The sequence below is a fragment of the Syngnathus scovelli genome, chromosome 8 (assembly GCF_024217435.2).
Source record: "Syngnathus scovelli strain Florida chromosome 8, RoL_Ssco_1.2, whole genome shotgun sequence".
Lineage (NCBI taxonomy): Eukaryota > Metazoa > Chordata > Actinopteri > Syngnathiformes > Syngnathidae > Syngnathus > Syngnathus scovelli.
The window spans coordinates 10,227,536-10,242,283 of record NC_090854.1 but is presented as its reverse complement, the minus strand read 5'-3'; the positions used below and the strand labels follow the sequence as shown (position 1 = coordinate 10,242,283).

At 40.1% G+C, this 14,748-nt stretch overlaps 1 protein-coding gene across 2 annotated transcripts in view; it reads right to left on the bottom strand.

Moving 5' to 3' along the window:
• Nucleotides 1–29: 29 nt before the first annotated feature.
• Nucleotides 30–14,748, bottom strand: part of epha6 (eph receptor A6) — a 68,536-nt gene continuing 53,817 nt past the window's right edge. The window contains exons 6-17 of one of the 2 annotated variants that reach the window (XM_049728080.2): nt 12,861–12,985; nt 12,261–12,423; nt 9,586–9,694; nt 7,478–7,548; nt 6,517–6,642; nt 5,786–5,971; nt 4,843–4,904; nt 4,133–4,342; nt 3,909–4,058; nt 2,675–2,868; nt 2,022–2,171; nt 30–1,908 (exon numbers count right to left, since the gene is read on the bottom strand). In XM_049728080.2, coding sequence (XP_049584037.1) covers nt 1,794–1,908; nt 2,022–2,171; nt 2,675–2,868; nt 3,909–4,058; nt 4,133–4,342; nt 4,843–4,904; nt 5,786–5,971; nt 6,517–6,642; nt 7,478–7,548; nt 9,586–9,694; nt 12,261–12,423; nt 12,861–12,985 — 1,661 coding nt within the window. In that variant the 3' untranslated portion in view covers nt 30–1,793. Of the gene's footprint in view, nt 1,909–2,021; nt 2,172–2,674; nt 2,869–3,908; nt 4,059–4,132; nt 4,343–4,842; nt 4,905–5,785; nt 5,972–6,516; nt 6,643–7,477; nt 7,549–9,585; nt 9,786–12,260; nt 12,424–12,860; nt 12,986–14,748 lie in introns of those variants that run through there. The other variant, XM_049728081.2, reaches the window with a different exon arrangement.

Sequence of the window (14,748 nt, the reverse complement as noted above, 5' to 3'; positions counted from 1 at the left end):
ACAAAACAACAACAAAAAAACAGCCAAACTGCAGAGCTTTTCAGATTTATTCTGCAAATAAATATCCGCAGTTAACTGCCTCTTACAGTGTGCAAGATCTACAACATCTCTTTGGAAATTATAAAAAAATAAAATACAAGAATTGTAATCATTAGTATACTTGTACTTTGTACAAAAGAACGTTCTAACATTGCTCAGCAGTAGAACATGCTTAACAAACAGCATCTGATATTTTCCGTTTGACTGTCGAAGGGTTTGTCCCAGTGAGAGTGCGTGTCATGTACTGTGTAACTGAAGCTCACTCTTATCTATAATCTATAACTTCATTGAAGGGATAAGTCCTTGGATGCCACTGAAACATATTTGCTAAAATGTGAAGAGACTGTAAGGCATACATGTGTGCGCATGGGACCGTTGCTAGTCAGACAAGATAAATGAAGATGCTGCTGTTAACGTTCGTGCGCTCTCGGCTAACTTAATTTTGAAAAGCTGCCAGTCTCTCTGACTTTCGTGATCCCCACCAAAAAGGCTTCTTTATATTCATATTTAATAGTTATATTCTATACCACCGCCTGTTTACCGGAATGAAGATAAATAATTTCAATGGTAAACATCTGACGACATGACATCAACTACTGCGGATCCAAAAGTTTTCATTTCAGACCACTTTTATGTACACTTGGTTACCCTACTGCCACAAATTCCACAACCTTTACATGATCACAAAATAAGCACACAGTGGCTGCCATTAATCCCGTGTGTGCAAATAAATATCTTTAACTAAAAGTATTTCTCATAATTCTGAAGAACCATAAAAGTCTATGTTGTGTATATATATATATATATATATATATATATATTTGTTAATAGGAAATAATATACTTTATTTATGAGTTATGTGAACATTCTTTTGTTAAGACAGCGGTGAGCCACATTGCAAATAATTTTGACTTTTTTCATGCGAAGGCAACCGGTCCAGTTTAGCGAGCCGGATACGTGGCACTAAAATCGGTCTGGAGGCTCTGTGTTTGTTCGTCTCCCATTGCACAATTTATCATCTCTTTTGCGAGACACTGAGGTGATTATTGCTAATCTAATATAAATAAATACCATTTGAAATAAGATTCAGATTCGCTTTGACATATAGATCTGCACACATATATAATATAAGGTCATGATAATAATTACTGATTAGCTTTCTATACATTTTAACATTCAAGAAATCTCCTTGACTTGCTTCTCACCACTTCAAGTATTAGTGTACTCGACTCTCTGGAGAGAAAGTCAAGTAATGCACATTACTTTGTGATAACTGATCATATTACAAAATGAAAAGTGGTGAGGGTATTTTTTTTTTCTTATGCTGAGGGTAGAAACATATTTTGCACACCGAGGAGCAGCTACATGACCAAGAAAAGAAAAATCCAAAGATTCAGTAGATTATGTTCATAAATCTACATATCTAAGATTATTTACCTCCACACAGAAAATACCGCAGCTGTAACAAGGCATTACATTCCCCGAAGTGACGGCTCGGGCCAAACTACTGGGCGGTCAACAAATAGTCTGGCCAGACCAGGTATACCGGGTAAGGGGTGTGTAGTAGAAAAAGAGTCCGGTCCATAACTACCAGCCTGGGAGGGCGGTCTGACAAGTCCAATGACGTCCTTCCTACAGAGCGTCTAAGGGAATAAGACTCAGGCACAGGCTGTGAAGTGTCTCTCTGACAGTCTAGACTTCCCTGCCATCTGCTCCGTCCATGTGTCCGTCCCAGGCCGTGTGAAAGGACGACCTCATACGTGGAAGCCTTTCTCCTGTTCGTGTAGTAGCTGCAAATGGAGGGTCTGTACGCTGCTGATGATCCGCCGCTGGTGGCCGATCAGATCCACCCCGATGCGCCTCACATCTCTAGGGGTAGAAGTAACGAGGCACCGTCATAGGCCCATTTTTGAGAAACCTTTTTATAATTAACTACAGTTGAAGCACAGCTAACAATTCCCGTCTTTGTCTTGGTTACTCACTCGATATTCATCCTGGCTACAGAATCCAACGTGTTGTAGCCCGCTGCCATGAAGTTGCTTTTGTACTGACTCATTTTGATGGAGTCCAGCCAGTCACCAATAGAGATGAACAGTGGGTAGTCCATTTCCTCCACGGGAGACTCCGGTAGACTGACATAATCAGAAACATACTGCGATCAGATACAGACAGCCTTTTTATCAGTATCTTGGATTTGGAACATAATTAATTTCCCAGCGTGACAGATTTCATCGCTCAGAAACGTGCTCTGGGAGTCTCACTGTTAGGATTCTTGGAATCATATTATCATCATAGTCCATCCACAAGGTAAAATCTCAACTAATGTATCAAACTAATTATTGGACTCTTTGGTAACCGTTTGCCCCTTTCCCAGTACTCAATGTAAACAAAATGCTCTAAGTCAGTTGCCAAGGTTACACAATAATAATAATAATAATAATAATAATAATAATAATAATAATAATAATAATAATAATAATAATAATATATAATAATAATAATAACACATTTTATTTATGACGCCTTTCAAGGCACTCAAGGTCATCGTACAGACATAAAATAGCATAAAAAATGACCGGAGAGCAACAATTCACACAGGTACTTCCCTACTCTCAAGTCATTTTAGAGTGCCTACCTCTGAAAGTCTTCCACCAGCGGCAATAAACTACTGGGATTGCGGATGAGTTTATCCAAGAAGGAGACGACGTCTGCAAATCTGGGCCGATGACTTCTTTCTGTTTGCCAGCAGTGCAGCATCAGTTGGTGGAGTGCCACAGGGCAGCCCATTGGTGCAGGAAGCCGATAGCCCTCCTCGATAGACAGAATCACCTGGGCAGAGGCAAAGGATTACATATATTGTAATAAAATTAAACTTAAACAGTTACAATATAAAGACTATGTGCCAGTGAGGATTTTCAAACTGTCTGTCTACATGTGTTGCTGCACAGTGTGCGTTCAAATATCCGTTGCTTAAAGTGCGTAACTCTTGCTACGTAGTGAATTTTGCAATTCAGCTTGGTTTTAGAGAAAAGCTAGTAGTGTATGTACATAATGTATATGTACCCAAAAAATTGATTTTCAGACTATATTTGCAGTGTATAAGAGGAGATTTGATAAGAGCATGACCTGGAGAAGATGGACAAGTTGATTCTGCAGGTTGCACTTTGAAGCAATTCTCAAACAACACAAATCCTCCCTGAACCCTACGGCCAGTAAGACGTGTGTGTGTGTATACTGTAAGTGAATGTATGTGTGTGTGTGTGAGAGAGAGGGACTACGGGGATTATGTGTGGAGCTTTCACATTCATCTGCGTGAGTGATGGATATGCTTCCAAGGCCTTTCCGATCCCTCACCACAGCTCCCGCATCAGCGGGTCACTCAGGCACACTGAAGCCACAGCTTTAAACTTCCCCTCAACTGGATCAAAGTCTGACATATCTTTGACCTTTACACTTTCTCTTCAGCTGACAGTTCACGACAGACGCTTGGTGAATATCTCATGGTCCATTTTTTGCCGCCCACCTTCCTCAAGCTGTGCCAGCAATATTTAATGAGAGAGAACTAATGGAAAATTTGTGGAAAATTGCTCTCTGAAGACACACACACATACAATCTTAAACGGTCATCAAGTGAAGTGTCAGCATATTTTTAACTTCTATCCATCCATTTTCTAGACCATTCGTCCTCTTTAGGGTCGAATGAGAGGCACGGTACACCTTAGACTGATCCTGCCAATTGCACTCGACACAAAAAGGCCACAATATGAACCCAGAACTAAATTTGACGTCAACCTGAGTCCCGGAATGGGCCTTTCATACAATAATTATCTCGTGTTTTTAGTAAGAACCACAAACGAGAGGCTACTTACGTCCTGATTAGACATCTCCCAATATGGCCGCTCCCCATAGGACATCACTTCCCACATGACAATGCCATAACTCCACGCATCACTGGCTGAGGAGAACTTTCGGTATGAGATAGCTTCGGGAGCGGTCCATCGGATTGGGATCTTTCCACCCTGCTTCCAAAAACAAATATAAATGAAGGAACACTCAAACCAATTCACTTGTGCATACGACAGTTTTGGTGTACCGTGGTCGTGTACGCAGCCTCGGGATCGTCCTCCAGGATTCGGGACAGACCAAAATCTGACACTTTACACACCAGGTTGCTGTTGACCAAGATGTTTCGAGCTGCCAGGTCTCGATGAACGTAGCCCATGTCTGACAGGTACATCATTCCTGAGGCGATGCCACGCAACATGCCAACCAACTGGATGACAGTGAAGTGACCATCGTGTTGCTGACAGGGAAAGGAGAGAACACACAGAAATGAACAAATGGCAAATGAGAAAAAAATACATTACTTAATGTAGAGTAATATTAGACTATTTGCCACATTGTGCTTCATTTTAGCTACGTTGGCTTAATACAGAGATGAACAAGAGTGGCACTCAACAGACATCTGCCAGGATAGAAATCTACATAACATTAGCATAGTAGCATAATGGGCATGTCACTTTTGGACATTTTTGCAAAACAAAAAAACAACAACCTGGTTCTCTCATTGGGACAGGATTGGCAATATTTACTTATTAAAAAAAAAAAAAAGGCACATTTTGGAGTGGGGGGAACATATCCATTGTGAACAAACAAATAAAATAATTTTACTTGCAAATAAACCAGTCTGCTAACTGTTAAAAGCAATAAATATGAAATATTAAATCTTTTGATTGACAAAATGCATTAGTGTGACATTAGGAGTACACACACAGCTTGTGTTGTTCTCAATAAAACACTTACCCTCAAAAATGAGTCCAATGATCCATTTTCCATATACTCCACCACAATCATCACAGGCCTGCCTGCAAACGCACAAGCGCAAAATACTCTTCATCTTTGATTTTGCAAAGTTCCAAAAATAAGTTAAGAGTCCACCTGTGAAGGAATAGCAAACATTGAATCTGTGTTGTCAACTTTGGCTCAGCAGGACTAATTAGCAGGATCTGGACCATAGAAGTTCTGCAATATAGTTCATGAGCGCAAAAAAAAAAAAAAAAAGACAACAAATGCACCTGTTTACTGCCGTGTAGTGTGTCACCCGTTATTTCAGTGCAGGTATGTCTGTCAGTCACAGCACAATACTCGCCATAATTAGTCTCCAAAGAACAACACCAGATGGAGGGACTGAACGATGGAGGGAGGACGTGAGACAGACAGATGGAAAAAGGGATACTTTCATAAAAGGCTTTGGCAGATGAATCATACAGCCAAGCACAAATTGCGCCTGAGTGTAAGACATTTTTAATGGTGAGGGTCAAAAGGTCTCCAAGGCAGGAACATATTTATATTCAGAAAGTGGTCTCAGTTTATACAGCCTGTGTAAAAACAACCATATGTTGTGCTGGGTGAGCCCCGTAAAACAGAGGTCCTTAACAAGTCAACGCTTCTTGCATACACACACTCACTTTGCATGCATAAAACTTGCCCCTCTGTAAAAATGACACTTGGCCGAACACACTCGCGCGCGCATCAGGGGATCATCAAGGTATAATGTTCACATTACATTAACAGACTTGCAGACAACACATGGATATAAATGTCAGGACCAGAACAAAACAACATACAGATGATTTAACTGTCGTGTAAAAATAGTCTGCACAGAATTCAGTGATTCATTGTCTTCACAACTGATGATTTTGAGCTGGTAACAGAAGATGAAATGATGATATCATAAATGTCTTACTTTTTGTGACGACACCCTCCAGCCTGATGATGTTGGGGTGATCAAACTGCCCCATGATGGAAGCCTCGCGTAGGAAATCCCGCCTCTGACGCTCCACATAACCACCTTTCAGTGTCTTTATTGCCACAGCAATCTCCTTCTTGCCTGGTGTTCTCAGACGGCCGCTGCACACTTCTCCAAACTCACCTGGAGTAATAGAATTGAACTTAATTCTTATGAAAATTATCCTTCATTAATACAGCTGTAGATTGGTTTATCTATTGACATATAGGCAGAACAATATAAATTCTCTTTCATTAAATGAAAGAGGGGAACTTAATTTAGCTTTGTATTCACTTGTGGTGTTTCATGTGTTTTTTTCCTCCAATATAAAAATGTGTGACTTGTCTCGGTAAAGGTGGGGAAAAAAATGCAGGCGTTAATCACGTTCCAGTACCAAAAGATACATTTTAGCTCCACCTGGGGGCAGTGTTGCAGTTTCCACTCAGTTAAATGATTGCCTCACAGTAGCTCAAGTTATGTCTCTTTCCCCAAAAATAAAGACATACTTTATTTTTCTCTGTAAATCTTGAATGCCACATTTACTTGTGTGCACAAAAAAAGATAGTATTGCAAATCTTATGGGCCATGTGGGGATTCTTAATAATTATGTGTACTATAAGATCATCACTGACAGACCAAATGTGATTCAAGAATTAGATACGAGTGCAAGAGTGTGCATGTTTGCATACCGGCTCCGATCACTCTCTCGATACGGATCCGACATGGGTCGATCTCCTTGGTAAACTCATGGACGGCTTGCGCGGGGTCTTCGTAAGTGTCGGGATCCACATAGGTCTTAATCCCAGGGTAAGGAACTGCAGAGTTTGAATGACAAAAAGTAGTATGAAACTCTTTAATATGTTGATCAAGTTGAAGGGTGAAATTAATTAAACAGAGATGATCATCATTCAAAAAATTGTAATTAAACTCCTGAGTGCCTTTAATTAAAAATAGAAACTACTACTCCATAGTGGGGGGGAAAAAAAATTAATCATATTGAAAATCTCTCCAGGAAAGCAGACAGATGATCCTTGCTAAATTATCATCTGATAAAATCTAGAAACATCTTGAGTGCATTACTGAACTTTAATAACCCGTTAAGCCTTGTTTAATACAAGCCTCCATGCTGTATGAGTGTCCTTGAGCAAGTCACTAAATCTTTAGCAGAGCCTGACTGCCTGCAGGAGGGAAGCCAGACACAAGCTGCGCTGCGCCTCAGGTGATCGATACAGTATCACAAAAAACAATAGCTATCAGTTGTCTCTGATGCATGAAGCAACAACCGTAAACCCCTTGGGACGTCATCCTCCTCTCACAAAGCTACACTCCATTTCGAGTACTGATAATAGACAAAGGTTCATGACTATACCTTCACTGGTCGCTTTATTAGGTACAACTTCAGCACCATTTAGTTTGAATGAAAGACATGCACTAGGATATCTCATTTTTGCTGCAAAAGCGTTGTGGTGTCAGGGACTCTCAACGCTTCACTTTTTTTGTTCAAAGCATTTGTCATTGACCTTCACTTCATCACTTTTGTGATGCGATTCACTAGTGATTAAAAAAAAAGCTCACAATAACATTGCCAAGACATAGTTCTATATACATTATGAAGACTGTCCAACTAAATGAGTTTGTTGATTTATCTACCGTGTCCAGTCTGATAATCAGTCCTCCTCTTATCCTCGGAGGTCATCTTGGCCTTGATGTACCACTGACACCTGCGAAACACAAACATGAAATGAAGTTCAAGAGTTCCAATTTAGCTTTTTGCTCACAGTGTAAGATTAAAGATAAAAACTAGCAAGCTAAAGTCACAGTGACAGAACAACTCCATTGAGAAATGGATGAATATGTCCCAAAAAGTAGAAATCCATTTGTGATTGGTTACTTTTATCACGTGAAGGAGTGACGACGCAGTGTGAAGGGTGTAAGATGACCGCTTTAAGCATTCTTGGTGAAGAGCTACAGCGTCACAGCTGCGATCAAGTGTGTCCGTGCATTTTTTACATAATCCGGGTGACCAGATTAGAAGCGGTGTCAGGAGTGCTCGGAGCCACAGGTTGCCAGCGTGTGCTTTGACTGAGTTAAGTCTGTGGGGTCCCGGACACTGATGGACAGCGGCGATAACATGGCAGGTGACACAGACAAGAAGAATAAGAAGGCGATTTGGAAAGTCGTCGTTGACCTCTGTTGATGGGGTCAAGCTGTTCATTAAAGAAATGGCGGCATACACCGTTATCAGTGCTTTCCAGTCCTTTCCTCTGATCCCCTTTATCCGCCTGCTCCGCTCTCTCCCTGACTGGCTTTCATGTCCGGGCCGCACACGCCGCCACGGACATGAATACTTGTTATGAGAAGAGATTTTTTTTTGTGGGACACACTCACATTTGCATAAGCACTTGAAAACAGGAACTTCAATTAAAGCACTTTGCCCAGAGCGCTAATCAAAGCATAACAGCGAATCAAACCACTCCTCTCTTGCCTCAACATCCCAAACAGTCACGTCATCAGAGCAGAGGTCACCCAAGAATTTAAGACGGAAATGACGTCCTGGTATCAATTCAAGGACAGTGTACAGAAAAAGCTTCCGCCCGCTCGTTGTATCACGCACAGCAGCAAATTCAAATTTCAGGAAGCTTTTAGAACAGTAAGGTCCACCTCCTCTCATGTCAGTTCCTCTTATGTCCTCCCTTGCAAAGCCTGCCTTCCACAAGAGCCTCATGAAAGCTCTAATGGTTCGCAAGCTGCTCAAGTACATTAAAAAAACACCCAAAGTCCGTCCTAGTCAGGGCGAGAGGACTACATATTGTGATCAAGTGGTTTGTTGCTCAGTATGTGTTTGTGTAATGAGGAGGAAAAAGACAAGCCGGCAAAGCATGAAAAAAACGGCTTCCAGAAAATCCCTCATCAAGCCTAAAACATCTCTTTTGTGAAGTGATGGACTGATTTCACCCTTTGCAGTTGCCAAGTAGAGAATATTAAGAATCTAGAAAGAAATTGTTTTAGGTCATAGTGACAGTGGGCTATGAAGTAAATCTCCTTGCATATGACACTAGTAAAGACTGTGCAGTCAACCATGGTTATGCAATCTGTTCATGTCAATAAAGAAATCATCTGCCACACATTAAAGAGTCAGAGTTCACCCTTGCAATAAAAAAGTGCACCTCAGACAGGATACACGGCTAGGTGGGAATTTTTGACACATAAATTTGTATGTGTGGTGAGTCACTGCGCACAGCTAGAATAAACAGTTATTGTCATTGAAGATGATGTCATCATTTTCATAAAAGTGCCACAAAAATATTTATAGTTGTTAAAGCAGAAAGGTCAAGGGCTATCAAAAAATGGAAATTTGACAGAAAAAAAGTCATGGTTTTATTTTCAACCATTAAAATTTGCATAAATTCAAAAGTTATTTGTATGTTAGCCTCTGCCAACAACCAAGGCATATATACATATTTTAAATTTTCTTAGGTTAGCATTACCATGACCCTATTCAAGTGGATAACAATGTGTATGTATGATTTGTGCAAAAAGACACTCTTATGAAACTCATTTTAGATTCTCATGTGGAGCAAAGACATTCTAATGTTGACATAAAATTAGTATGCATCAGTTTTTACCAGAGCTCATGTTTTGGGACGTTAGCATTTTGATGCAAAAGAAAGGATTTATCACAATTGCCTAGTCTTAAAAAAAAAAGCACTGCCGATATGGTGCACAAATAGAAGTCAGGGGCAGTAAAGTCATCTTACCTTCCCGTAATGAGGAGGAAGAGGGTGAGGATGACGAGAAGGGTAAAGCCACCCACCGCCGCCGTAACGATGACCAAAACCTGACCTTGGTCGGAGGCCAGATCTGATGCTAGAGATGACATATTTTAGGTTAGGAAGGAAAGTAGGAAATATATACGACAGGTAAAATAAAGATGCAGGTGAATAGAGGAAATGGAATGCTGGGCAGGATGACAGGGAGGGAGAGAGAGAAAAAAAATACATCATCAAAACTACGGCAATGAAAATGAATCATAGATCTTTTCCCTGAAGGTGCCATAAATAGATCACGGCGTTTCTCCATATAGAGACGTTTGAACAGTTCTTTGTGATGCAAAAAGCTTTCCATCAGCCTTGTTACAGCAATGATTCGTAGGCCTGCCTGATTCTGGTTAATTAATATTATTCATTCATTAAATTGTGATTTAGTCCATAATCATTTGGTTAAATTGGAGCCATTTGATATTCATGATTTTCCCCAATTTCTGTGTCTTGTCACGCGGCTGACATAGGCCAGATAATTGAAAGATGATTGGTATTACCCAACTTATTTCGATCATATTTCATGCTTAATGAATATGAATTGCAGATCGGGGTGCTTGGTCACACACCACTTGAGAGAAGTCCATGTGAATTTTTTTTAAACAGTATCTGTGTGAGTGCATGTTAAGCAAAGATATTTAGCACTTCAAGATTGATGTTGATGACAACTATTTAAGTTTTAAATCGCGTATTAGTCTCACAGTGGGGAAAATAAATTTCCGTAATTTTTTGTGCGTGTGCATAATACAATGCTCTGATTTGCTGGTATCTTATTTTTAGAATGAATACACCAGAGACAGACTTTTTTTTTTTTTAATATACATCATATACATTTTAAACATTAGATATTAAATATCATGTTGGGATGAAAGTTTGCTTTTTTTTTTACAACGTGAACATTTTTCTATATTTATGTATTTTCTATATTTTCTATATTTCACTGCATCAATGTTCCCTCTATATTTTTCTTTTTAAATATGCATAATTTGTTAATCATAGCACAACAGTATCATGATTTTTCTATCTTTCACTGCATCAATGTTCCCTCTATATATATATATATTTTTTTTAAATCTGCATAATTTCTGAAATCATAGTACAACAGTATCATGAGTAAGTGTAACAGGTGTGTCAGGTAAACCTGGAGTCAAAACGGCAATCTTTTCATTACCTGACAGCCACTCTCCCTCCCCTACTCAGCCAGGCTGCCCTATTACAGCCATTACTGACCACTCCGAGGGAGACTAAGTGCCCACGCCACGCTACTGTCACCGCTTCACATATTCTTCACACCAGAAATGACGTGCCGGACGGATGCAGCTATAATGAGGTGTGCGTGAGAAGACAATGACATTGAGGTGAGGACACAATGAAGGATGCGGTGTGAGGGATGAGGAAACAGGATGACAGCGGCGCGATAAAGACAAATACGGCTGAAAGGGAGAGGTAGATGTGACAAAGACTGATGGAAAAACAAAAGTATGAGTCGCTGACTGACAGACGGGCTGACAGAGACAGAGAGAGCGGCGGGGGGCAAATCTGCTTTCGCTCTCAGATAAAAGGCCAGGAAGTACAAAGGCTTGGCCAAGCGCTGTATGATCCACAGATAAAACCCCACGCTGCAGCTTTGGATGGGCGAGAAAGCCACGGTGAGAGAGCTCTTGTGCCAAATCACCCCTCAACAATACCTGACCTCGCACAAAAGGGCAGCTGGACCCTTTGTGTTTTATGATTAGAACTGCAATAAAGCTGTTGCGTTGTCTCAAAAAGACACAAACAAATATCGATTTCAAATACACTAAACATAAAGGCTGGATTGTCAGACACCTTTGGCCACTGTATTCAATTTGTCGATCGATGGAACGGCGCATATCTTGACATTAACAAGCCTTTTTTTTTGTCTTCATGAGTAACTCCACAATGTAATCTTATAAATGGAAGTCAATATTAATATTGTTTGTCGTTTCTGTGATTTAAAAGCATACAACTGATTGTTTATTATCGCTAGTTTTAACAACTGCATTGATGCAGCAGTGGAAGCAAAACTATTTTTTTAATTAAACTTGAACAGACCACAATAGGCAGAGGAACTAAACACTAAACTACAAGTCGGCCGGTAAACGTCTTTTCTTGTTAAAAATCCAACAAAAACACATTAACGGTTGTCGAAATACACTTGAACCAATCACAAAGACATCTTAGCTGAACAAAAAGGAGAGGTTACGAGCTTATTGGCTGAGACGCAAAAGGCCACCGGGGACACTAACGAGGCAAAAAGGTACACAGACACTGGAGAAGCACAAACACAAATTTGGCATTACGACTCGAGATGTAAAGTACGAGTCCCTGTAGAGGTGCACTAACGGTGTACATTTTCAGCGCAACAATAACAGTGTCACACTTTGAGACCTGAATTATCTTTGAGGCAAAAAATAGCCAAAACAAACAAACTTGAAAACTGTACTTCCCAAAGAACATATCAGCTTTACGGATTTATTAAATAAAAAATAGGATGTGTCATGTTTGATGAATGCTACCAAGGTGAGAAGCGCACAAACAAATATCGAGCAATTCGCCCGAAATGTTAGAACGGTGGTAACAATATGATAACTTACAATCTCCGGTAGTTTTGTATTCATATCTGGTGGCGTGGGCGCTGTATCCAGATGGCGTGCGGGTGCGGACACTGAAGACGTACCAGGTGGCTGGTTTCAAGCCTGTGATGATCACACTGGGATCCTTGGTGCTTGTTGAAGAATAACTCTGCTGCTCTCGTTCCTAAGTTGGAAAGAAGGTAAAGAGGTTTTAAGTAAAGGATGCATATCCATTGATGTGTCACTGCTGTATGTCTATTAATATCTTATGGGCAACGTTGCAGGCACACGAAAAAAAAGAGAGAAAATATTTTTCCATTTAACATAATGAGCTCATTGAAATTCAAAACAGCTTCTGTATCAGCTGTGTCGAGTCCTTTATGAATACTCACTTAAGATATGGCATATGCTTATTCTCTAGACACGGTATGAAAAAAAAAATAAAAAATAAAATATCGGAGCCCTTTTATTTGACTGAAAACAATATTTCGATCGACAAACAAGATAGAAAAATAGGACAAAACTAAACTTTCTTAATAGCTAGCCAAGACAATTTGTCTGATCCTGGTTATTAAGCATTTATATTTATTTATTTTCACTGGACCTGGATCAACACGTTACCTTCTCATAGTATTTGATCTCATAGTCGAGAATGGGCAACGTTGTTTCTTTGGGTTGCTGCCAGGAAAGAGCGATGCTGTTGGGAGACGCCCAGTCTTTCTTCAGAGAGCCCACCAGCGAGGGACCTGGTTCAAAAAAAAAAATCATTCAAATTCAACTGACATCCTTTGTCTTCCTCTTCTAGTTGTGTGCTATTCTTTTGGCGGCATTAAGCAAGCACCACATATTACTCGCACACAACTAATTCAAACCCAACAACTCCCTCTCACTTTTTTGCACTTTTTCTAAATGTTGGCCGTAATAACACGCCTCGCCACCTCATTTTTTTTTTAATTGTTAACACCGTCTGAGCAGGCTCATATCTTGAGCTGAGAGAATTTTACAATTTCTTGTTGACCTGATGAATTGACCCCAGTCAGTGTAATTAGTATGCGCCTCACATACAAAGTGAGTAGTGATTACAAATGATGACTTATTAGGACCAGATAAAAAAAAAAAAAAACGTGTCTGACGTAAGTGTAGGGCCATGATATGCAAATGTTTGATTATTGTTCAATCAGTGTCACATAGCCATGCACACACTTAACGAGAATACATCATAATAAACGCGAGTCCCCCGAATCTACTGGGGAAACTGTATACACAACATTCCTTAACAATCCGGTTAGATCATTTAGCTATAATTGAAAACAAGGCAGAGGAAGCTGCATCTTATTTTCCTGTACTAAATTGCATTTGCTCTGTGAATGATTTTTTTTTTTTTTTTGGGCTGGGTAAATAATTGTACTCAGCTCCCCAGAGAGGTCAGCAGATGTAGCTGTCCTGAGAGTCATTATTATATATTACACATGGTGTTACACAGCCGACTCATTATGTGGATATAAAAGGTGGGCCTGCTTTCCTCAAGGGTATTCCGAGTGAAGGATGACATGCTACATAGGGAAATTTTTCTTTCTTGGATTTTTTTTTAGGTGAGGAACACTAGAATGTCTCCATTCCATAGTGTTGTTGATTGTAAGGAAGAGGGAAATGAGGGATCATTACTGAATGTTTGAGGTTTTGATCAAGAGCTTGAGACCTGGGGTTTTGGAAACAGGGTAAGACCTGATGAGAACCGCAGGGCTTTGAGCTTGTTAAACAGATGCCCAGAGAGCCACTGCTGGTGAGCCGAGCTCTAAGTGACCACCTCGGATTCTTTCATCCATCCATCTTTTCCTGCCTTTTACTCGCTTCTCCCAGCAATTTTATAAAAGAGGTGCTGAGCACTGTAGATGGTTTTAATTTCAAATACTTATCGTAATGGCATATTTACTGGCGAGATGGTGATAAAAATAAATAAACAGGATGGACACTCCATGAATCTAGGTTTATGAAATCTACCAGAAAGAAAAAAAAAATCCCAGACATGACTATAACACTGATCACCGGCATAAGATTAATGGGTGTAGCTATTTGATGGTCAATAACATTCCCGCCAGCACAATCAAAGCGTACCATGTGTGAGAATAAGAAATGACAGTGCATCTTGATGCATTTACATCCTTCTAGATGTTATCACTTTATAGAGCCGCTCTCATATTGCATTTATTCCTCCGTGGGAAAATAAAACTCATCAAATCTGGTGTGGGTGCATCTGGTGAATAACAGGGTTTAAGGCGGCAGGATGTTTGGCATCTCAGGCTGGTATATTGGCCCTGACAGAAAGCAATAAACAAACTCAACACAATATTCCTCCCTGGCTCCAAGATTCCAATTAGCTCGCAAGTGCTAATGCACACTTGGACTCAGACATACTTCTCAGCCAAATTCACTCTTACTGAATGAACTAAGTTCCTATTGATTGTTTAGATGCCACTAAATGCCCTCCGTCTGAAACTAAGCTCTCTTA